This window comes from Pelodiscus sinensis, chromosome 3 (assembly GCF_052426305.1).
Source record: "Pelodiscus sinensis isolate ZL-2025 chromosome 3, ASM5242630v1, whole genome shotgun sequence".
In the NCBI taxonomy this organism is placed as follows: domain Eukaryota; kingdom Metazoa; phylum Chordata; order Testudines; family Trionychidae; genus Pelodiscus; species Pelodiscus sinensis.
In genome coordinates, this window is record NC_143054.1 from 157,672,132 (window position 1) to 157,696,159 (window position 24,028).

At 43.1% G+C, this 24,028-nt stretch overlaps 1 protein-coding gene and 1 long non-coding RNA gene across 4 annotated transcripts in view; one reads left to right on the forward strand and one right to left on the reverse strand.

Annotated features, from left to right (window-relative positions):
• TP53BP2 (tumor protein p53 binding protein 2) overlaps positions 1 to 24,028 on the reverse strand; it is a 70,760-nt gene that overhangs the window by 17,631 nt on the left and 29,101 nt on the right. For all 3 annotated transcript variants that reach the window (XM_006133421.5, XM_006133422.4, XM_025189816.3), the window contains exons 2-10: positions 21,440 to 21,587; positions 14,537 to 14,650; positions 11,259 to 11,338; positions 8,993 to 9,094; positions 5,569 to 5,743; positions 3,874 to 4,055; positions 3,323 to 3,487; positions 2,761 to 2,998; positions 31 to 159 (exon numbers count right to left, since the gene is read on the reverse strand). In XM_006133421.5, coding sequence (XP_006133483.2) covers positions 31 to 159; positions 2,761 to 2,998; positions 3,323 to 3,487; positions 3,874 to 4,055; positions 5,569 to 5,743; positions 8,993 to 9,094; positions 11,259 to 11,338; positions 14,537 to 14,650; positions 21,440 to 21,587 — 1,333 coding nt within the window. The remainder of the gene's footprint in view (positions 1 to 30; positions 160 to 2,760; positions 2,999 to 3,322; positions 3,488 to 3,873; positions 4,056 to 5,568; positions 5,744 to 8,992; positions 9,095 to 11,258; positions 11,339 to 14,536; positions 14,651 to 21,439; positions 21,588 to 24,028) is intronic.
• LOC142828030 (uncharacterized) lies at positions 4,053 to 9,318 on the forward strand. Its single transcript, XR_012902947.2, has 2 exons — positions 4,053 to 4,462; positions 8,596 to 9,318. It is a non-coding gene; the product is annotated as an uncharacterized LOC142828030 (long non-coding RNA).

Genomic DNA, 24,028 nt, shown 5'->3' on the forward strand with positions numbered 1-24,028 from the left:
AAAAAAAATACAAGACCAATAAGAACTCACATTGCCCTTCATTAGTCACACTTCCTTTTGCTGAAGACGACACTGGTCCTTGGTTAATGAAGTTGTCTGAAGTTGAATTGCACCATTCAGGGACAGACGGGGGAGGTTTTGAACCTGGGATTATAGGACCTACCACACAAAGGAAAAAAAAAGTTTTAACTAAAACCATTTTCATTTATTGACCATTGTTCATTAGACCCTTCATTAAAGGAATTAAATTCTAATTGTACGCCAGATCAAAGAGAAATATCACTAGGGCTGCATCTAGACTGGCAAGTTTTTCCGCAAAAGCACTTGCTTTTGCAGAAAAACTTGCCAGCTGTCTACACTGGCCGCTTGAATTTCCTCAAGAACACTGACTTCCTACTGTCTGAAATCAGTGCTTCTTGTGGAAATACTATGTTGCTCCCGTTCGGGCAGAAGTCCTTTTGCGCAAAGCTTTTGCACAAAAGGGCCAGTGTAGACAGCTCAGATTTGTTTTGCGCAAAAAAACCCCGATCGCGAAAATGGCCATCGGAGCTTTTTTGAGGAAAAGCGCGTCTAGATTGGCACGGACACTTTTCCGCAAAAAGTGCTTTTGCGGAAAAGCGTCCGTGCCAATCTAGACGCTCTTTTCCGCAAATGCTTTTAACGGAAAACTTTTCTGTTAAAAGCATTTGCGGAAAATCATGCCAGTCTAGACGTAGCCCACATGTTTTAAGGCCAGACATGGACACACACAAAAACAAACAACTTTTTTATTTCCTAGAGCAGCGAAGTTTGCTAATATCAGCGTCTGCCAGCATTCTGAGAAGGCAATTTTTTAGGCAGTCTCCTAGAGCGATGTTTTCACTGGCCTGGCTCCCGATTGGTATTAAAACTTACCTTGGCTACTGAAATGTAGTCTGTAAAATAATAGGTGGTGGGGGAAAAAAACATTTCATTGTAACCAAAGAAAAAGTGATGCATTAAAGCAGTAGCAAATCCAGCTAGAGACATCAAAAAACAATCCATATGTTCAATGTGCAGACAGACACTGAATTAGAGGAATGATCTTTACATTCACTGAAGCAGCTAGAACATCTGCTTCAGAAACAATTAAGCTAATGTACTCATCTTGTTCTTAGTTTCAGTATTGTAGAAGAAAAGAGAAGAGTCATTGTATATTTGCAAGGTAACGTCTTTCTAAAGCAGTAGAAAGCCAGTTCAAATATTAGCAAAAGAGGACAAACTTTTAAGACAAATTTTGTCCTGAATGACAGGATCAGGAGTTTTAACTCTGGGTAGCCAGTGACTAGGCTAGAAATAAGATACAGCTAAAGTTTGAGTAAATCTTGTGCAGAAGCAGCACAGCACTATACATAGCAAAGTTTCATTGCAGAAAGCAAGTTTAACAGCCTATTTGATATCAAACAACCCCCCCCCTTAATCGAGGAAGGAACCAGTAATCAGCTGAACAATGAGAAAACAAATGAGAAAACGGGCAGGGTCATAAGTTCAAGAGGAGGGGCTCAAAGGGGAATTCATGACAGAGAATCATGGTGATTAAAATTTAGGATTCCACAAGGAACAAGTGAGATGTTCCTGCTGGAGGCCACAGGACCCAGCTACCTATCTATCTGAATAATCCCTCCTCCACCCCACCCCAGAAAAGAGCAACCGATGTGAATCCCCCAGACTTGCCTGGATAGGCTGCATAGAAGCAGCTAATCAGAGTTCAGTAGGCTCAGATAAATGGAGTTTCAGAACCATAGTGGGTCAGCTCCTTGCTAAGGCCAAAGAGACAACGCAGGGTGCTCCTCTCAGCCACGGGAGCTTGAGGGACTACCAGAATGTGGTTCTGTCTGCATTTGCTTAGGTTTGGAGCAAGCAGCCCTGCAAACTTTAACCTTATGGAAAGAGCTGGGGCTGATGACCCTATGGAGGGAAATAAACAGCACTTTTGGACTTGTTGCCCTAGAAAGGATTCATTTTGATTGTGTGAGCTGGCCGGAGAGCAGAGGCACTGCCAACCCTTGTTAGGTTTGGCAACCTCACTTTGAGGGGGTCACCAGGAGAGGGAGAGAAAGGACTAGCAGCTACACACAGCAGAAGGAAGCACTCAAGAGCTGAGTGCCCCATTACACCTTGGTAAGTATTTCAGAAGTAGACACTAATCAAGTAAAGCCCTTACACCATTTCTGTGCAATGAGCAGGGTTAGACAAACCCCAGCGAGAGCCACTCGCCAGCCCCGCACTGCGCATGTGCAAGACCGGCACCGTGCATGCGTGAAGCGTTGGTGAATGGGGCTCACGGCGCGACCGGCTGAAATCTACTCACCATGAGCGAGTAGATTCAGCGGTTTGTCAAGCCCTGGCAATGACTATTTCCTAAATATTAGTGGTGAGGAAGGAAGAGGAGAAGAAATGAATACTTCACAATTTGCCCCTTTTTGTGATCAGCTGAGTTTTTCTTATGAATTCTCTCAGGGATCTTGCGTCCCTGTGAAAGCACGAATGATGTTTTACATCTCCCAGAATTTCTGCATTGTTTTACCCCTAACCAATCAACTAAAGCATCAGCCAATGCAATAAAGGACCCAAAATGACTGTTAAAGGATCCTGTTAAAGGATTGCTTGATGATGGAGTTTAACATCTTCAGGATTCCTACTAGGATACAGGGGTGCTGAATTAGACACTAGAAGAAAGGATGAAAGTTAAAAAAAAAATTGTGGAGGAATTTAACAGAAACTGAGAATTAGATAAATTACCACCAGGAGCTTTAGTTTGGGAAACACCAGCAGCTCTCATGTTTGGCAGAGTTTGTGTTTTCAGTGGACCATCAGGTGCCTGCAAAGTTGGGGTCCCTTCTGGAAATGCAGGTTTCACTAGAAGTTCAGGTCTGGAAGCAACACGTGGCATGGTGGCGGACTGGATATAAGGACCTACCGCTGCCACTCGACTCGGGGCAGATACCACTTGCTGGGGTAGGTTCCCATCTGAGGAAACCTAAATAAAGAATTCAATTAAAATTACTTAATATGGTAATGCCCACCACAGGAGTCAGGGAAAAAAAGCAGTTTCTTTACAGTCCATGTAAATAGACCAGCTCTGTAAAAAACAAGGCTACCTGAAAAATCTAAAGGCAGCACAAAGAGAGCTCTTGTCCATGAACACGAAGTAGGTTAACAGCAACATAGCATGAAAAGCACTTCAATACAAGACTAGAACTGCCAAGGGATATAGAAAAAACACCCTTCCCCACAAGCAGGATTATTAATATTGTTTGGGCAGCAGACTAAACAGGATTCTGATGAACTATCCAGCTCTTACCGGTACATTTTCCTTCTGTTGCAGTGCTGCCTTCTTCTTCCACAGTCGATCTCTCAGCTCATTAACACGCTTATCCATAACTGCCACTTCTGAGTTGCGCTTGTTTAAACACTCCCTCTGTTGCTGCAGCTTGGCATTCTGCTCCTGGTTCAGTTTGTTCCTCAACTGAATATATTCAAAAAGGGGGGAAACAAACCAGGAACAAAAAACAAATCAGGGTTCAGGACGAAGACCGGGGGGGGGGGGGGGGGAGGAAGTACTCTAAAAGGTAAAGTCACACACATACATGGAAATAGCTTTTTCCTTCTTTTCTTAACTTGTTGACTAGTCAATTTTGCTTTAATATACACAGGCTGTTCAATACAGAACATTCCACCAATTTCCCTCAGGTGTGATAGATATGCTGCCCTCACAATACTGAAGGCTCCATACCTCACACCGCTCTATGGCTTTGGGAGGAATGAAGGGTGCTGTGTTTCAGATAAGAATTAGGCCTACCAACTTTTAGCCATTACTCAAAGCTGTTATTTGCTAAGCAGATTTGTCATTACCTGCAGCTCCTTATACAGTCGGTCTAGCTCAGCTACAGCAGACTGGTTGTCATGGTAACCCTCAATCCGGCCATTCTTCAGCATCTCCAGTTGTCTGGTAAGTTCCTCTACCTTTGACACAGCCAGTACCAGCTCTCGCTGCTTTTGCTGGAACAAACTGTTCATCTGTTCAATTTCCTCCACTAGAAAGGAAGAGAGCACAATAGCTGCAGCTGAGAAAGAACCAACTGTGGGTTGCGTCCAAGGCAGCAGTTAAGGGAACAGAAACCGCCCTGCAATTCTTCAGAACAGTGCTGGAACCAGGTCTACAACAGGCAGTTACAAATCAACTGGACACAAGAATCCTTTATAGGAGCTTCTTAGACTAAAGTTCGTCTGTTTTCGGGGTCTTTGCAAAATATACAACAATATGAATATACTTCCAGTAAATCCCAAATCTAACATCTATTCTGTGTACCCAAAGCATGTAAGAAACAAAGAAATAGTGCTCTGATCATTTGAAGTACAAACTTAAGCTGAGTTACCATGAGGAAGCTAAATCCAGCATCATACAAGAACTGCTCATGAAAGTTAACCCCATAACATTCAGGTAGGTGTTTTCATGATATGCAGAGACTTAACTTTAGATAATTTGAAGGGATTTGAGAATATATTCAAGTTATTCAATGTGTGATCAAATCTCTTGGGAACACTGACTGGCCTTAGAAAGCTGTTTGTGATCAGCTTGTATCAAGAGGTTCATTAATACATTTCCACTGCCTGAACCCATTGTGTTAAACTTTAAATTTTGTATAAGTAGCCAATGAGACAGGACAACTAAAATAATTGTCACCCATAACATATTACATATTCCCCCAAAAGTTTCCCCAACTTCCTTTATTTTGACATCCCACTCCTGCCTTCCACTCATCATCAGATGTATGCTAATTGCATTATCTGTATGAGTTATACTATAAACTCTTCAAGGCTAGGACCTTGCTTTCATTTCATTTGTAAAGCATCAGTGTCAAAAACATGGTGTATTTTTCTTTAAGCATTGCTGTAAAGTCTCATTGCACAATATTATATATAGAAGGGGACAAGTTATCTGAACTGATAGGAAATCTGAAATAAGCAGGTGATACTATGCTTAACTGGCCAAGATGTGACACCCCAAAAGTTATTTGGTGGGAAGTTAACACTCTAGTATATTTTTACACAACAATAACTCTGTGACCAAAACTCACTCTTGTTCGAAAGGCAGCATGGATAGCGTGTTATACAGTATGCTGAGCTGTGTTCAGGAATGACTAAGGGAGGAGGATGCAACAGTCTAAATATTTAAAGGTTGCTAATATCAAGGATGGAAAAACTATTGAATGTGATTCAAAGAGGGTGTAATAAGGAAGTTTAACTAAGATGAAGAGAATACAGTAGGCTAAAGAATAATTTCCCAGGGAAACTGTAGGATGAAAACATTGCTTGGGAATAATTTTAAGCATAAATTCACTATTTTCAGAGAGATGAAAGGGATAATCTAATAGATTTTTTAAAATACTTCTTGGATTTTTAAAACGTTCAGTTGATTGACTTACATGGGAATATTTTAGCTTTAAATTTTAAAATGAAAGTTCCACAGTCCAAGAATGTTTTGTGAGCTATTTCAGACAACAACCTTCCGGTACATCCTCTCTAGAGCTCCCTGGAGCTGCTTACCTAGTTTCCCATTGCTTAGCCTTTTCTGCTCTACATGCCCTTTGAGAGCTCGCACTTTCTTCAGTTTGGCTTCTTGATTTTCAGCAATTTCCTTTAATCGCTTGAGTTTTTCCTTTTCAGCAACTTGCTGCTGCTGTCGCTGATCTTGCTGTTTCAGGAATTTCAAACGCTGCTCCTTCAAGTAGAGACAGGAAGCAATTTAATATTTTGAAGAGCGGATATGCTTGATCATGTCAATATGCTGATGGATATAATCTCAGATGTAATAATCTAGAGACAAAGTAGCAGGTCACATATTGCATAGTAAGGTTCTGGCATCTAATTGTGGGACAGACCTTTCAACTCAGGAAAGTAATGATGACAGACAGCTACTGGATAGGATTGGTGGGAAAGACTTTCACAACCAAGGAGAGAAAACAACACAGCATAGAATCCATGTGCTGATCTGGGCACACTCATGCTTCAGTCACAGTATTGGCAGGGAAGGTGCATATCTCTCCAAGAAATACAAACCAGAATATCATGGATGCTGCGCTATAAAGACATCTCCATGTCTTACAATATATGAAACTATGGGCAATTGGGTTAAAGGCAGGGGGAAAGCTCTATCTTCTAGTCTGAGCTCCAGTATGACAGGCTAAGAGCTTTCACATGGTTACCACTATGTTGAGCACAATAGCCTGAGTTTGACTTAATCTTTCCAGAAAGGCACCCATTCGTGATTTAAAGACTTCAAGACACTGAGATATTATTTAAGTTCCCCTTAAGCCGCACATCTTCCCATTAAGCTCCAGGCAGGGGCTGAAGCCTGCAAGGGGGGTGTTCTCAATCTCCCCAAACCCAGAACCTGCTTGGAGTGGGGGGGCAGAGGGGGGGAGGGAGAGAAAGGAGGGCTCCCTGTTGGCCCCAGCACAGAGCTGCTGAAGTCTCAGGAAAATCCAGCCCTCCTTGCTGTCCCCAGCAAGGAGCCGTCCAGGCACAGACCCCTTTGGAAATCTTAGTCTGCAGACCCCAAGCTGAAAAACCACTGCTCTAGAAAGCAGAAGTTGGTTATTTTCTTCAGAGATACTCTGGCAGAATTCAGCTGGAAAGTGGCCTTAAGTACAAATAAAAGGAATAACTCAGCAGGAATGATGGAAAGATTGAGTGCGGGAACAACCTGGACTTCCTAATAATCCTCCTGGAAAGAAAAAGTCATCTCAGTTGGAACAAATTCTCCTGTAGAACATCTAATAGGCAACTTATTTACAAGGTGCAGGCCTCAGAGCAAGCTGCCTGACTGATGGCCATCCAGATTATTTATGCAGATATTGGAAGACAACCAAAGGGCAGACTGAAAAACTAAATCCAGTTTTTCCTGTGAGACTTCCTTTGTAATAAGTACATACAGTGTTTATATTTTGCTTCTTACAGATGTTGTGCTGATTTAGATGTACTGCTATTTCTAACATTACTGGTTAATCCCTGTTATTTTTTGGCTAGTTATTAATAGTTGTTGAGGGTTATATAACCAGGTAAGTTGAGCCTAATAGTGATTCATCCCTGATAACTCATGACACTCATCTCTACTCTGGAGGGATTAGACACAAAACTTTGCCCCTGGCTAATTTACCCTGGCAAAGTAGGTGTTTGTTGACAGCGTTAACACCAAAAGAAAACGCTAGTCACTTGTTAAAAAGTCAGATTCAGTTAGGAATAGACCATGACACGTGTTAATATGATGTATTGCTTTCAGTCACTAGCTCCCTGACAGGTACTTTTGTACTGCCAAATGCAAACACAGCTAGACTAAGTCTCAGTGGATGTTTTTCAAATGTGGAAGATTTGGTATTAAAAGCTATTATCACACTTTGCATTTGCTACAGCTGAGTTATGGACCATGGCTTCCAGTGCCCAATAGAGCAAGACTTACTGAAACTCTAGTAACTCTGCAACTTGCATTAACCCTTACAATTTTACAGACCAGTCTGGTGATTCAGACAATAAAATGAAGGATGTAAGCCAAAGAAACTCTGTTCTCTGTCACAGTCCACTCTCCATTCCCCCTCCGAAAAGCACCCCATTCTCCATCCACCTAACCTCCAATCTAGCTAATTCCTGTATGCACAAAGCTGTTCTCTGTTCCATGCTGGTCCTACTCTGATCACAGCTAGGGCAGATAAAAGACAGGCCAATGATGGGAGCTGGCAGCAGAGCGATGCAGGGTTACTAGAAGAGAAGGAATGCTGGGACAAGACTGAATCTGCCCAGGAACATCAATACAGTCCTTTTTCTCCCACATAGCACACTCCCAAGCGCAGGACATTGGCTAAGCCTGATAAGAGGAAGCATGTATTGGGTTCCCAGGCAACTACTCATCAATGGATGGTGACATTCCCCAGAGCAGTATGTACAGTAAACTTCCGATAATACGGCACCTTTAGGACCCAGGGGGTGCCAGATTATCAGATATGCCGGAATACCAAAAGGGGGGCTATGAGGGGTCGGGGGTGGGGGTGGACTGCAGGGAACTGTGCAGCCTGGGAGAGGGCGACGCAGCGGAACCAACCTGGCAGTACCCCAGCTGCTCTGCCCCCGGCTTCCCCAAGTCAGCCGCTGGTCAGTTTCAGCAGCGGCTGACTTGGGGAAGCTGGGGGCACAGCAGGTGGGGTGCTCTGCCCCAGGGCTTCCCCAATCCACCGCTGCTGAAACTGACCAGCGGCAGACTTCGGGAAGCCAGGGGCAGAGCAGCTCGTCCGGCTGGCCGGAGTACTTCCAGGTTCCAGTTGGTGCCGGACTATCAGGAGTGCCTGACCACTGGATGCTGGACAATTGGAGTTTTACTGTATTAATGAACCCTGAATCAAATTCAAAGTCTGTGCCCTGGTTTTGCATGAGGGTTCAGAATGATTTTTGTTGATTTGCTAGTGCCCCTTGTTCCATCACTAGGGTTATTGACCAGGAACTGATGATTTATTCTGTAAAAGCTCTTCTAGTTCCTTTTTTTAAATCAACTACTGTCCATCTTTCTCCACATGTCGGCCCCAGGAAGCCAGACACACTGAACTCCACTGAAAAAGCAAGATCATTACAGGAAAGCATTATACCAAGAGACAAAAGCATCTTTCACTGTTGAAATCCAGTGAATAGCTAGCAAATACACAGAGCAATACAAGGTTGGCAGATCCCCTAAAATGAATTACAACATTGGTGTTATGCTTGATCATGTGAGCAAGCTGCATAATTGATTTAATCAGCATTGTATTTTAAAATTTGGCTGTTGTAGTTAAATCTCTCACTAGACAATACTGCTAGGAACTGAACACTTATTGAGATTAACGTCCAAATGCGCAAACAAGAGCCAAAGTATTTGAGAGCACTATGAAAAAAAGGACTCCTCTGATCTTTTGTTCTTTGACTGTAAACAAACGTATTTCAAGTTTACCTTGTTAGCCAACATTTGTTGTTGAACTTCAATTTGTTGCTGTTGGCGTGACGCCATTTCCTGCAGTTCAGCCAGAGTCATATCCATTCTGGGAACACTGATCTGCAGATAAAAATCCAGAATATGCTCCATTTAATGTTTTCAGACTTCAAAAAAAAAATGTGTATTCTGTTCAGTTATTACAAAAGTAGTAAGGCCTTTAAAAGGAATATATTGTAGTCACATTTATCTACCAGTGTCATGTATTTACAATTAGTCCCAGACGATGATCTTTTTTTAAAAAATGTATACAACTTTTCTATTTTAATAAAAACATATTGATGCCTCTATGGATCTATTGTGAAATACCTGGCCTGTTTAATCAGCTTTCAATAGAGCACATAAAGGCACTGTACAAGCCTGTAAGGCACTGAGGACTCTAGCTCCAACCCTGCAAATCACTGAGTGAATAGCCCATTGGAATCAAAACAGTATAATGTGAATGTATAAAAAAATATTTTGGAACATATCTGAATTAAGTTCAGCATGAATTAAGTGCTTTAATAGATTGTTGAACATTGTGGCCTCACCGTGCAGGATGAATCTGAGCACAGAGAAGTCGTTATCCTATAAAGTAGTCTAACTTAACCTCTGATTCCAGAAAACAAATTGAAGTCACCATTAGAAGTTGGACAGTCATCATATTATGTCACTGGCACACACTAAATCTGGATTTAGAAATTGTTTGAGGTCTGTGTGCTTGCAAGCAGTTAAAATGGCACTGGCTTTACCTCTAAGTGGCTTCTTAAAACTGATCAACTGAGCTAACCTATAGGAGTATAGGACCACGATGGATTCTTATTCATTTGGTAAGAATAAGCAAAAAAAATAGCAGAAAGGGACACACTGAAATTATCCTTTCCTTCTGCTTGTTGGATGTTCATTAAGAGAACCATCATTCTGCGGATCTAATACTGGGGACAGGAATCTAATTGGCAGCACTGAGGTTGATGTGTTCTGCTTGGCCAGAGAGTAGGTAGAGCACTAGCACAAGCTTCCATACACTGCCTTTGCCACTGCAATTTAACACTAGATCACTAGAACTGGAAGGGACCTCGAGAGGTCATTGAGTCCAGTCCCCTGCCTTCAAGACAAGACCAAGCACTGTCTAGATCAGAGGTGGCCAACCCGCAGTTCCTCGAAGGAAAAATTGTGGTTGCCGCATCTGTGGCTCTTCTCACGGTCCCCTGCTCTGACCTTTTCTCCTCATCTGGGCAGAGCGCCACTTGGCACAGTGAGAGCTGACGCTGCAGCCAACGGAAGCCTGCATGGGCCACACGTGGCTCTTAAAGGGGTAGCATTTTTTGTTTGTTTTTAATTTGCTCAACAACTTCTTTCCCTTAGCAATTTGTGCTGTATCCACCACTATTTTGGCTCTTCATCTGTAACGGGTTGGCCGCCCCTGGTCTAGATCATACCTGACAGGTGTCTGTCTAACCTGCTCTTAAATATCTCCAGTGATGGAGATTCCGCTACCTTCCTAGGCAACTTATTCCAGTGTTTCACCACCCCGACAGTTAGGAAGTTTTTCCTAATGTCCAACCAAAAGAGGCCAAGGAGAACAATTTTTCTTCCTCCTCCTTGGGACAACCTTTTATGTACTTGAAAGCTGCTATTATGTCTCCTCTCAGTCTTCTCTTTTCCAAATTAAACAAACCAATTATTTCAGTCTTTCCTCATAGGTCATGTTTTTTAGACCTTTAATCATTCTTGTTGCTCTTCTGGAGAATTGGACCTTCTCCAATTTCTCCACATCTTTCCTGAAATGTGACGCCCAGAACTGGACACAATACTCCAGTTGAGACCTAATCAGCATAGAGTAGAGAAGAAGAATTACTTCTCTTGTCTTTCAACATTCCTCTTAATGCATCCCAGAATGTTTGCTTTTTTTGCAACAGTGTCACACTGTTGACTCATATTTAGCTTATGGTTCATTATGACCCCTAGATTCCTTTCTGCTGCGTACCTTCCTAGACAGTCACCTCCCATTTTGATATGGAGGAATTTGCCATTGAGCCGCTTCCTTTCCAGTTCTTAGTGTCTCTGCAGAAGCTGCCAACAAGTGTGCCAATTGGGATCATGTTTTGTAGAGTGTACTGACTGAATATTTCAGAGCAGCCATCAAAGATCCATTTCCTTTTGTCTGCCAGGTATGGATCTACACCAGTGACCCAGAATGAAAAGCTTTGCATAACTCTACTAGAGACATATTAAACTGAATGCTTACCCCATTCTCTAGTCGTCGATCACCAGGCACTTTTACACCATTTCTCTTTAAGCTCGGGTCCTGTGACCTCTGTCCACTCCCTAGATTTAACACACACAGAGTCAAGGAGAATGCAGCACTTGAAATATTTGTACTGATCCCTTTACACACATCACTTTGCAAAGAAAAGGAAGTGCATTTTCTTTCCGGTTAGAATCAGTGTGACTGACTGGTGTTCTCCCTACCTTTATCAACACTAAAATAAACTTAACTGAAGACCATGGATGTTTTACTAAATGGTCTCTCTGTTCAATGATGAGAATAACCCTGTGTGATATGGGGTGAACCAGAACCAAGGCTGACCTTACCATGAGGCTAACTGAGGCGGCTGCCTCAGGTGCCAGACTGGGGGGAAGGGGGGCACTAGGACCCAGAGTGTAGAAAATTGTGTCTGCTGCTGATGCATATGTATTCTCTCTGGTCTCTAGATGCACAGAGATGGTGGAGTGCTGTGCTTGAGGAAGGAGGGCACAAGAGACATAACAGGCAGGCAGGAGAAAAGGTGGCATGAGGGCGTCATTTTAGCTCCCCACCTCAGGTGCCAAAATGTTGTGGCCTGGCCCTGACCAGAACACATGCCTTATTTCTCTCTACATGGAAATTAAAGTTGTCAAATGATACATGAAAATTAAATCTAACACTAGGCCAGGAAAATCTACTGCATGAACTCACTCTTATCTCGTAAGCAAAGAGGTTGATTGTTTCAACAGCAAAATCACATTACATTCTCAGTACTGGACATCACGTGGGCAGACAGATAAGAATTCAAAAATGCAGCCCCATCAGCCAAAACAACTACAGAGGGACTTCATTCTCTACTGTGGCGTGGGGATAATATGTACACCTGGTGGTTTAGTCTTGACAAAAATTGAAAAAAAAAGATACAAGGTCATATTATTGCAAACAAGAATCTATTCTCTCTCTCTAAAAATGTTAAGATCGTTTAATAACCCAAGTCACTCTTCTGAGGATACAGAGAAGCAATTCAGAAAAAAAAAAAAACAATTTCAGGTAGAAGTCTCACTCTATAACACACTAAGCAGGGTGACAAGCAAATGTGTTGAAATCCTGTCCCCATTCAAGTCAATGGCCAACACACCCTGCCCCGAATTGCCTCAATGAAGTAAGGATTCACCCATGACTGTGAGGAAAAAAAGATGATGGGGAGAATAAGTGCATACAATGACAAACAGAAGTTCTACTAATATGGGTTATTTTCAGCTCTAGATCAATTTTTTTATTATGGTGACAAGGTCAACATTTTTCTTTGGTGACATTTTTATTATAGCAACAAGGTCATTAAAATGGTTTTAAATGGTTGTTCACTACAAGAATTCAAGCCTTTAAAAGACCCACATAAATAGGTTCAGGATTTTCTCCCTCTCCCAGCAAACAACTTAGGCAATTGTCCCTATATACTTAAAGTTTGCATATCACATACTTGTCCGCTAACCTGAATGAATATGACAACATCCAGGAGATGAAACCAGAAGTGGCGTGGCTCATACATAGGTAATACCTGTATAACAAGGGTGGACAGTAACACAGGGGCAGGACACCACTTCCCACAGCTCCCATTGGCTGGGATCAGTGATCCACGGCCAACAGGAGCTGCGATCACTGGTACCTGTGGCCATGCAGGTAAACATAGTGGTTGAGGGCTTGCCAGGAGCGAACCCTGGAAGACTGGATCCAGCCCACAGGCCGGTATTTGCCCACTACTGCAGTATAGGGTATGATCTAGATTCTAGACCAACCTACAGTAAACCAAGGCATTTTGGAACACTATTTTGATGTTGCTTATAAATTAGTCTAACTGAATTGCCTAAAACATTTACCATTTGAATCTCTGGCTGAATATTTACACTTGTAGGGCAAAATGTTTATTTTACACTGGCTCTCTCTCCAGGTTTAATTCAGTCCAGTACATTTACTGCCCAAGAATATCAGGATGCATCTTTACCTGAAAACTATAATTGTGTTTAATTCTATGGAACTGTTTACATACTAAAGATGCTGAGAAGCCAAAGTGCTAATAGAAGCCATCTTTATGCAGCATTTTGAGAACTAACATCATTTTCATTCTGAGACCAGGCTACTAGAAGACTTATTAAATGTGACAGTGTTCCTGCCTGTGTGCTTTCTTCTATGTGGATATAGTACCTGGCCAAATTAATGCAAAATAAATATGTAGAAACATACATACACACACATCCCTCCTCTGCTCTGAATCCTGAGCAGTTTGGAATAACAACTGGATCCTGCCAGCTAACTTGTATGGGAAGGTTCTTATTAGATAACTGTGATCATATAGGCTTTAACGTACATATAACAACTTAAAGAATGAGTTATGGTACTACAAGAAATATGAAGACCAAATAGCAAAAACCCATAAAAGCCACACAACACCTACCCAAAGAATCACCTCCCATTCACTTAAAAGTAAACATGTTAAAAGGTCTACAGGGAGAATTCAGATAATTATGAACATTTTTGTAAACAGAATGATATGTGCTTTTATATGCCTTATCAGTTAGAATCACAAAGCAATATTCATAGAATCACAGAACTAGAAGGGACCTCGAGGTCATCAAGTCCAATCCCCTGCCCTCGTGGCAGGACCAAGCACAGCCTATATCATCCCTGACAGGTGTCTGTCTAACCTGCTCTTAAATATCTCCAGTGATGGAGATTCCACAACCCCCCTAGGCAATTTATTCCAGTGTTTAACCCCCTGATGGTTAGGAAGTTTTTCCTGATGTCCAACCTAAACCTCCCTTGCTGCAATTTAAGTGCCATTGCTTCTTGTCAAATCCTCAGAGGTCAAGGAGAACAATTTTCTCCCTTCTCCTTGTGACACCCTTTTAAATGCTTCCTAAAAACACACACACTGATCCCATCTACCATGGCAATGGACAGCTGTACAAAACCCAGAAAGATAGGAAAAAGGTTTGGAAATATGAGTTACTGTAGCTCATACAAGAATTAGGGGAGAGGAAAACAAATCATCTCAGTTCTGCTTAAAACTTAGCTTACATAATAAGACTAGGTTTTCTGGCAGTAGCATTCTCTTGCAGGCAAAATGAAGGTCAGACAAAACAGTGCCCTCAAGGATCCTGGTTCCGTCGTCACAGAGATCGTAGTCATCATAATACATGCAATAGTTAACCTAGCCTTAAGAATGTCTGAAATCAGTTTGTCCTGTAAGTCAGAGTTGAGCAATTCTGATCACCACGTACCTGATTCCCTACTAGGGGGACGTTCGTGACGAAGGAAGAAACGAACCTCATTTCTCTGGACACCAAAGTGCTGCAGGATATCCAACATCCGCTCGTTCTCAGCTATCGGGCGCTCTGAAAAAGCATAGCACCAATGCAGTAAGATCTCTTTCACATCCCTATAATGCTTTTCATGCCTCACAAGCAGTTACCACAAACACTCAAGTGGGTGGGAAACGGAGAAAAATCCCCAAAAACTTTACTGAACGATGTAAACATTGGAGTTGTACAGAGTTCTTTCCTGAAAGTGCAAATGCACGTCTAAAAACCAAGGACATAATCCATAAAAATCTGATGCTATGAAAGAGGAGCATGCAAATTGGCCTCCCAGGTAATTCTGCACCTCAAATGGCTGCCAGCAGATGGTCTATGGCAGCGGTTCTCAGCTGCCAATCCGTGGTGGCTGCTGGAGTGCAAGCCGACTACTTGCAGCAGCTCAGCTCCGTGGTGGCCAAGGCGCAGCAAGAGGAAGAGGAACAAAAGGCGCCTCCCTCCCTCCTCCGTGCTTGGGGGGGACGAGGGGGAGGAGACATGAAGGAGGAGGGACCGTGTGCATTGCTCACGGTCGCTCCCCCTGCCCGCCTGGCAGTAACAGCCATGCTCCCTAGAGGGGCCGCCTTGTTCTGGGGAGTGTGGAGGTGGGATGTGGACAAACGGGAGTTGGGTGAGGGCATAGTGGGGTCACAGGGCAAGAGGGTGTTAGCATGGGCTGTAGGGATCAGAGGTTAAAGGGTCAAAGGGCATGGGGCATAGGTAGGGTCAAAGGGTGTTAGGCACTGGGGAGCAAAGGGGCTGAGTTGGGGCTAGGCAGCCAGGTTACATTGTATTTGCATATTCATTATCTGCATAACAAATATGCAAATGTGCTAATAAAGTGTTGCCGATCTGCCAAAAGTTTGTGAATGGGTTTGCCGGCCCTCGGCATAAAAAAGGTTGAGAACCACTGTTCTGTGGCTTTGGGGTTATAGCAGAAAAGTGCTATATTCTGAAATCACTTGAGCTTTTTAATATTTCAAGGAGCCATTTACAGTTGCTTTTCCTCCAATTCTGTGTTACCTCAGATGAGAATATTTCTCCATGCCTTTAAAATGACAAACAAAGGACTGGCAGGAAGCCAATCTTATGGAGAAGATTTTGCTACCAGTACCACTATTAATTAGTGTTAGTGACCGAAAAAGAAAGGGTGGCCAAAGAAAGGATTCTTCTCTTAATTATGCCAAGAGATGGTGACTCACAGCTTGACTGCAGCTTTAGGAAACTCAAGCTCATGTGAAGCTTTTTGGATGAAGTATGCAAGTACTATTTTTCAGGATATTAATAACCCAGGACAAAATTTGCAAATCTGTATGCTCAAAACTATCTGCTTAAATCCATAACAAACACCTTTTGACCCTTATGAGCTAATGTCAATAAGAGAAAGGTTGAGACCTTCTTTGATATATTAAAATCTTCTTAGTAGCCTTTGAATTTCAAAGATACACAACTCAAAATTCACAATGCAGTACACATGAACTATTGAACTCTAATGCGGTCACTTCTATATCCCATGGTGGAGGTGGTGGGGGAAAATGAGCCTACAACAAAAAACAAGTATGGACAAAGGAAAGGCTCTACTGTGGTGACCAATGCATCCATCTTTTTCTGATGTGCCACAAACTACTTTTGCTCAATTGGAAAAGCTGTTGGGCCTGATCTTCAAATAGCATGTCAGCCTCGCTCTGCTGACTTCAGTCTAGTTACGCTGATTTACACCAGCCACTGATCAGGCACAACACCTCAGAAAGCATAATGTGTCGTCAACTTTATCTACAGCTAGATTATATGCATTTTGGATAGCAGACTTAGCTTTTGATTATTCTGAAAGGGCCGATCACTTAACATCTCAGATTCATACCTCAGAGAGAAAACAAAGGAGGTCACAGTGGCAATGGGAAATCTAAACTCATAGGCAAGTATTGAAGAGGTTGCTATTCTTCCAAGTATAATTTCTGCATATAACTATTAGCTTAAAGCAGCTATATGTTAGTTTTCCCATTCTTACTCCCCTCTTCCACAAACAGGAATTAGACCTTTAAAAAAAAAAAAAAAGTTCCAAGTCCATCATTCTGTGGCTGACTTCTACAGGATTTTCAGTGACCAATCTTTGTGTATACGATTTCCATCCACCTGTCCTCTTCCTCCCCTGCATATTCTTCTCCTGCAACTTTTATAGTCTTTCATCGCTGGGTATTTATAGGTAGAAAGTGATCACACTGACTTACAGACTTTCCATCTTGGCTGGATCTCCTAGAACGTTACCAGCTATATGTGATTTTTATTAAAGAATAAATAAGAACAGCAGCATAGTCTGAGGCCTTATCCACACTCTGAAAACTCAAGCCTATTTTTCTATGAGATGGCACTGTAAAATCGTAGTGTAGACACAAGCTGTAGTTTTACTGTGATGTAGTCACTGAGGTGACCATTAGGTGACAAGAGTCATCTTTACCAGGTCTACCAAGAGAAGGCTACAACTTGCCCTGTTTACAGTAGGCTTGCAGATTTCTTCCAAGCATAGAGAATGTCTGAGATACCATAGTACATGTCACATATTTAGAACTTCTATTATTAATTTATACTATGGCAGCACCTGAAGGTCCCAATCAGGATGAGGGTCCCATTCACTGAGTGCTGTACAAATCATGAGACAGTCCTCGAAGATAAGCTATTCAGATCAAGAAGACAAGAGCAAATAAGATTGATGGGACAGAAATACACAAAGGTAAAATAAGTCTGCACACTGGTAAAAGATGTGCTAGGTGAGGGCGGGGCTCTGGATGCTGTATCCCCAGGGATCCAGCACACTCAGATCCGAGCCTCCCCCCAAATCCACAGCCCTGACTCCTGCACCACCCCACAATCCAACCCCTTGCCCTGCACTCCATCTCAAACAAATTTCTTACAAGTACTGTCCTATTGCAGCCTCCCCAGCTCCTGCCCTGACCCCGTAGGCAGGGTTGCATGTCCTGCCCCCAACAGTACTAGTGAGAAATTCAAGTTACTTTGACCCCAGAACATACAAGTCTGTGTCCATGATAATGGTGGCACATTTTTGTTGCTGCAGGTTTTGGAATCTGCTGGGGGGGAGGGGGTAAATCCAAGGCAGATGTAAGGCTGAGGGAGATGACTGAAGTTGGGAAGCATTTAATCTCTGAGTTTTTTAATAAACCTTAACTCAGAGGTTTAAAAAAAAAAAAAAGTTAAATTTTAGACAAAAAAGATTTTATGGTCTTAAGCATGAATGCCCCCTTATAAAACTGAAAGTGAACTCAGATACATTAGTATCTGAATGGCTTCTTTCAGAATATAAAAAGGGATTCTTTAAATGAAAATTCCTCAGCTATGCTGAATCAGTCTACGAGGGAAAATTTCTGGAGTCACTGTCAGAAGAGATTAGATTTACAGTATAAGCAACTAGGTCACTGTTACAGAAAAAGCAGTCTCCCAGCGGTTATGTGTCTAGACAGCTAGAAAAGCTCTTCATCTGCTAAATCCCAATGCAAAACTGTCAGATTCACATCTTCTTAAATAAGGAATATACAAAAGGCTGATAAGGCACATTCCTAGCGAAGAAGCCAATACTTCAATCAGAACTGTGTAATCAAATGTAAGCGATGCCTTTACAAAAGGATACCGTCAATATTTAACTGATGTATTCAAGAAAGGTCAGAAACAGATTTTTTTTTTCAAGTTCTAATAGAAATCAAACCCAAACTAACCGAGAACAGGACAAAGAGAACCAATAGGATCATTCATAAGTTTTCTGTTTTCACTTTCTTCCTCTCTTCATTTCTTCCTTCCATTACTTTTCTTGGTAATTAACGAAGTACAGGTTAAACCTTTCTAGTCCAGAACATTCTGGTCTGGAAACATGTGTCATCCAGAACAATTTTAGTTAGCTGGATGTCTACTTTTCATAAGTGCAGCCAAGTTTCTCAGTCCCACAGTTTGTTTACAGCCACCAGTCTCAGCTCTCAGTGTTCTGTGCTATTATTTAGCTCTAATTTACCTCTAAATGTCTTTAAGAGGCCTGTAAGCAGTGAGAGTGTTGGTAATACTGCTAAACAGTACTGACCTCCTGTGGTCCAGCAAACTCTCTGGTTCAGAACTGGTCAGATCCTGAGGTGCCAGATTAAAGAGGTTCAAGCTGTAGAAATAGTTTTCCTGGTCAAACCAGTGATCTAATAGCAGGGTATATTATGCCACACAAGTGATCGCCATTTTGCCCTCCTTTTCCTCAAACCAAAAGAGAATGGGAGCACTGTGGAGAAAGCAGGCATATCACACCTGCAGAAAGCAGAGCCCCTTATGTAAGTTTCCAGCAAACCCATTGGCCAGCACTCAGGGCAGATGTAATAGGCTCTAGGATCGGAAACCAGAACTTCTTGAATGAGAGAAAAGTTCGTTGAAACACATGTCCAGACAAGAGGGGAGGAAGAAGTGGTACCCAAAGGATACCCCAGTAAATTTAACTTGGGACAGGTCTCATTTTTCCAAGATGCAACTCATAGCTTTTGTTTCTTTGCCAGCAGGGGAAGAGCTTGTCTCCATGTTTGTTTTTCAAACACTGTACAGTTCTAATAACTCTGTATTTCTATAGCTGCCTGCCATTGAAAGCAATTTTTTCTAAATTCTCTAGCCCCTAAATCTCTGCAAAATAAAGTGGTCTCATTTTGCATAGTCTCATCTTAAAGCGGAGAAGAGATAAGCAGCAACTTTCTCACAGGAAAGACTATGATGAACTTGAAATAAATGCAACTGGTCACTACTTGTGGCACATTAGAAAGAGATACAGTTGGCTCTTTTGGATCAAATGCGTTTCCACTTCATGCTGCACAAGTGTCTTTTCTTTGGCCTTACACCATTTTAATTTACAGATTGTGATCATTCAGTGAGATCTCAGGCCCTAACACAGGCCAGGGAGCGTCCCCCCAAATAATTCCTAGATCCTTTAGAAATACCATCCAATCTTGATTTGAAAACAGTCAGAGATAGAAAAATCCACTATGACCCATTGGTTAAAAAGGTGCTCCTTATTTACATTATACGTTAAATATAATTTGAAACATGCAGATAGCTTTTATATCAATGACCATTAAATACTGGTTTTGTATAAACATAAGCAAATGCTTGTGTTGGAAATGAATACAAAATTACATTAGGAAAAACTCAAGAGTTCCTAGAGGAGTATAATATATTAGTTCAATTTTTTCCCCTGAAAAAAAACACCTTTCACTTGCTTCTCCTTACAAAAGGAAAGCCTAGAGATAGCAGCTTTATTTTTTCGTCTTATGACAACAGCTGTACAAAGAATGTTTAGACACCACAAAGATGGGGGATGTATAAAACCACACACATAAGTAATTGCTTTATTTCTTCTTTCTGCATCTCTCTCTTCTGGGACAGCACACTGGTCTCCTGTACCGGTTCTTTAAAGGAGCTGCTCTCCAGAGTAAAACACATACAACCAATGCTGGATTTTATAAATAAAACTCCTTACATTTTATGGCCCTGAGACTGCAGACACAGGAGAAGTCCTGTTGAGCTCAAAAGGACAATTGATGTGCATAAGTATTTGCAGGATGAGCCTTCATTCTAGACCCTTAGGCTATCACATTCTCCAGTCATCACAGAATATTGCATATACAGGCAGTCCCCGGGTTACGTACAAGATAGGGACTGTAGGTTTGTTCTTAAGTTGAATCTGTATGTAAGTCGGAACTGGTGTCCAGATTCAGCCGCTGCTGAAACTGACCGCCAGTTCTGACTTACATACAGATTCAACTTAAGAACCCAAAGCCTCCCCAAGTCAGCTGCTGCTGAAACTGATCAGCGGCTGATTCCAGGAAGCCTGGGGCAGAGCAACTCTGCCTCGGGCTTCCTGTAGTCAGCGCTGGTCAGTTTCAGCAGCGGCTGACTTGGGGACGCCTGGGGCAGAGCAGCTGGGGTGCTGCTGGGTTGCTCCAGTAGCACCGCTCCTCCGCGCTACTGGACCAACCCAGCAGCACCCCAGCTGCTCTGCCCCAGGCGTCCTGATTCAGCCGCTGCTGAAACTGACCAGCAGCGGCTGAATCAGGACGCCTGGGGCAGAGCAGCTGGGGTGCTGCCGGGTTGGTCCAGTAGTGCCCGAGCAAAGCCTCAGAAGCGCGGGAACCCGCCGCCGCTGCGGCTTCGCTCCCGGTGTCTCTGGTCTGCTGGGGACCGTCTCCAACAGACCAGGGGCACCGGGAGCAGCTTTTCTTGCCCCGGAGGTCGAGGTGGCGGATCGCTGCCTGCGAGCTCCGGGGCGAGAAAGCCCCGTTCGTAAGTGCGGATCCCACATAAGTCGGGGACTGCCTGTATAGCATGTATTATGCTTTGTGGCTGCAGCCCCTGTCCACAGGGGGTCCCAGCCCCTCGCAGCCAGAGGCTGCTTCGGGACAGCCTCCCTCCAGCGGGCAGGGACTTTTGCCACCCCATGCTGCTGCCTCTCTATAAAAGGTAGCACTGAGGGGCAGCAGGAAGCCAATGCACAAGGGAAGCAAGTTTTTAAACTGGCTCCCCTTGCAGACCAGCTCCCGCCTGGCACCCCGCTCTGCTGCCTCTGATAAAGGGAGTGGGGCCAGACTGCACTGGCTGCCGGCCCTGCACCCAGGGACTATAGAATAGTCAACTAACCACTAAGAATTCATGCAGTTAGTCACCTATTCAATTGGCCAATAGCTAACATCCCTAGTTTGTGAAACGCCTATGACAATAGGGTGTCGGCCTTTAGGTGCTATGGTAATAAAAACAACAAAAACCAAACAAAACAAAGGATATCTAATGATCACAGAAATTGCATACCTGAGCCAAACCACACTTCCGCCAGGTGGCAGTCAGTCTCACCAGGCTCTTTACACAGCTCCACTACATCTCTGCAAGTGGTTTCAGGTGTCACAGGCACCTCAGTGAAGTGCTGTTCGTTGTTACTGAGGTACACGGTCAGAAACATCTGGAAGATATAAAGATAATGGCACACAGTATTAGACACAGAGCCATGCCCTTACCGCTAAGCTCATCACAGTCAACCCAGAGCATATGGCACCATTCACTAGTGAACACTGCAGTACACATTCCTAATCAAGACCACAAAAATTCACAGGAAAGCACTGAGCAAAATACAATGCTAGGAAAGTCATTTTCAGTTACTCTCGGTGAGGGTTGGGGGTGCCATCATCCCCATCCCTCTCTGATGTATGAGAGTTTTGAAAAAAAAAAAATCTGGAGTGGCCTGCTCTTTCAGGCTGAGTCTCAGAAGATGAAAAGCAAAACATCAAAACTCTTTCAGCATCACTCTAAGGCAGTGGTCCCCAACGGCACCATGGAGCCCACTGGGGCATTTATGTGCGCTCGCGGAATGATCTGGGCCAGCCCCGCCCCCGGCGTGCGGCGCATGTGCAGTGCCAGCCCCGGGCGGCCCCCGGACGCCCAGCACGTGTGTGGTCCCGCCCCCAGACACCCAGCACATGAGCGGGCCCCTCCCCCCCAGCGCCCAGCAGCCCTGAAAGGTTGGGGACCACTGCTCTAAGGTACCTACACACTGAGCAATGATTTGATGGAGGAGCAGAAACAGACCTGCGCAGTTCTGCAGTATTCTTAACCAGGAACTTCTCATGAAGGAGAACAAAGAATTCAAGTCTGGTTGGGTGGGTAGAGATACAGATATATATACTGGGGAAGAAAGGACAATGGAAGCTAATATTTTGGATTTATATAGCACTTTCACTGGAGGATCTCCTACAATTAGCACAACTCAATGTATGCACTTAAACATTTGCTCTATGCACACAAGGTTCCATGCAAATTAATGAAGTCAGAGTAAAAATGTGCTTCATATCTGACCTGGATTCCTCTCTTAGCACTGAATTTTGATTAACTTTTTTAATACTGAATAATACTAAACAACTACCTGTTCCTCTTTGCTGCTGTTTCTCTGCTCCCTGCAATAGGAAGCACGTATAGTTTTTTTAATTAACAACTATAGTGTAATTTGCAGTAACAATGATGTTAGTGGGAGCTGTTGAAACAGCATCTCTGAAAAATAAGATAATTAGCTCACTGTATACTACTATTTTAGAATTAAATTATAAATTTAAGAATCTGACTCAAAAATTAAATAGGTTTGTTTTCTTTCTGGAGCTACTTTGAATTTTGATTTCGGCACTAGCTGCCAGACATTCAACTTCCAAAACCATAAATCCATCAAATGTCTCACAGCAGCAATTACTCTGCTAAACCAATTGAACATTTTAATTGTAGTTCTCCTGATAAAATATGCTCCAAGTCAACAGAAAGACTGGATTTTGGAAGCCAGCCACATTTATTCTCCCCTTCCCCCAAAGCTATGGTAAAAGTAGACATGTGAAAGATTCTTTATGACCAATAGTTTAAGGATTTGAAAAAACACTTGGACCAAACTATAACTTTCCATTGCATAGTCAGTTTTCATCTAATTTAAAAATGATCCATTACAGCCAGGGCCAATCTGGAGAGCCTGGGAGCCAGGAGGGCCATTTGGCCCGGGCCTCAAATTTAGACACTTGCAAAATGTATCATCAAATGCTAAAAAATTAATAACTTGAATAATATTTGTTCTGATAGCACAAGATTAGACCAAGATGAACATGTCCTCTCAGATCAGCTGATTATATAAACAAACCACTACTAGTGGCTGGTGCTGGATCAGTATCATTTTTTATGTTTACTATACGTAGGGATCTCAAAAGCTAGAAGTGGCCTGGGCCATTCTGGAGCTCTGATTACAGCATGCACTTACTCAGGGGTTTTTTTGGTAACTACAGTTAGGGTTGCCAGATGGTTTAACAGAAAATACTGAATACACTGCCCGCCCGCTCCCCCCTCCCCCCAAAAAAACACCTTGAAAAAATTCTGTTCCGGAAAAAAAAAAGTGGGGAAACCAAAGTTGTTAAGCAAAGAAAAAAATTAAAGGAGGCTGCCCCTTTAAGACAGCCACCATCTTGGGTGCCATTTTTAAAACCCTGTAGCTCTACCTGGTAACCACTGGGAAGCCAGGGGCCAGGAGGGGATATGGGGGGGCACGCAGGAGCACTTTTGGGGGGCAACAGACAGGCTGGCCACAGCTGATGTTGAGGGAGGCATCATGTGGCCAGCTCCTAGGTCTCTGCTGGTCATGTGGGCCAGAGCAGCGTGCACTCCGCTCCCACCCCAGCCCGGCACCACCCTAGTGTGGCACCCAGCAAGTGCCCCCTCCTGCCCCTCTTCACTATGACTCTGCCGTGCTCCTCACTCCCCCACCTCTGCCAGATGCGGCAGGGGAAAATTGTTCCCACCGGGCTTCTGTCTGCGGGAAACAGGAAATACCAGACATTTTACATGTCTGGTATTTCCTGGGTTTTTTAATTGGATGGAGCC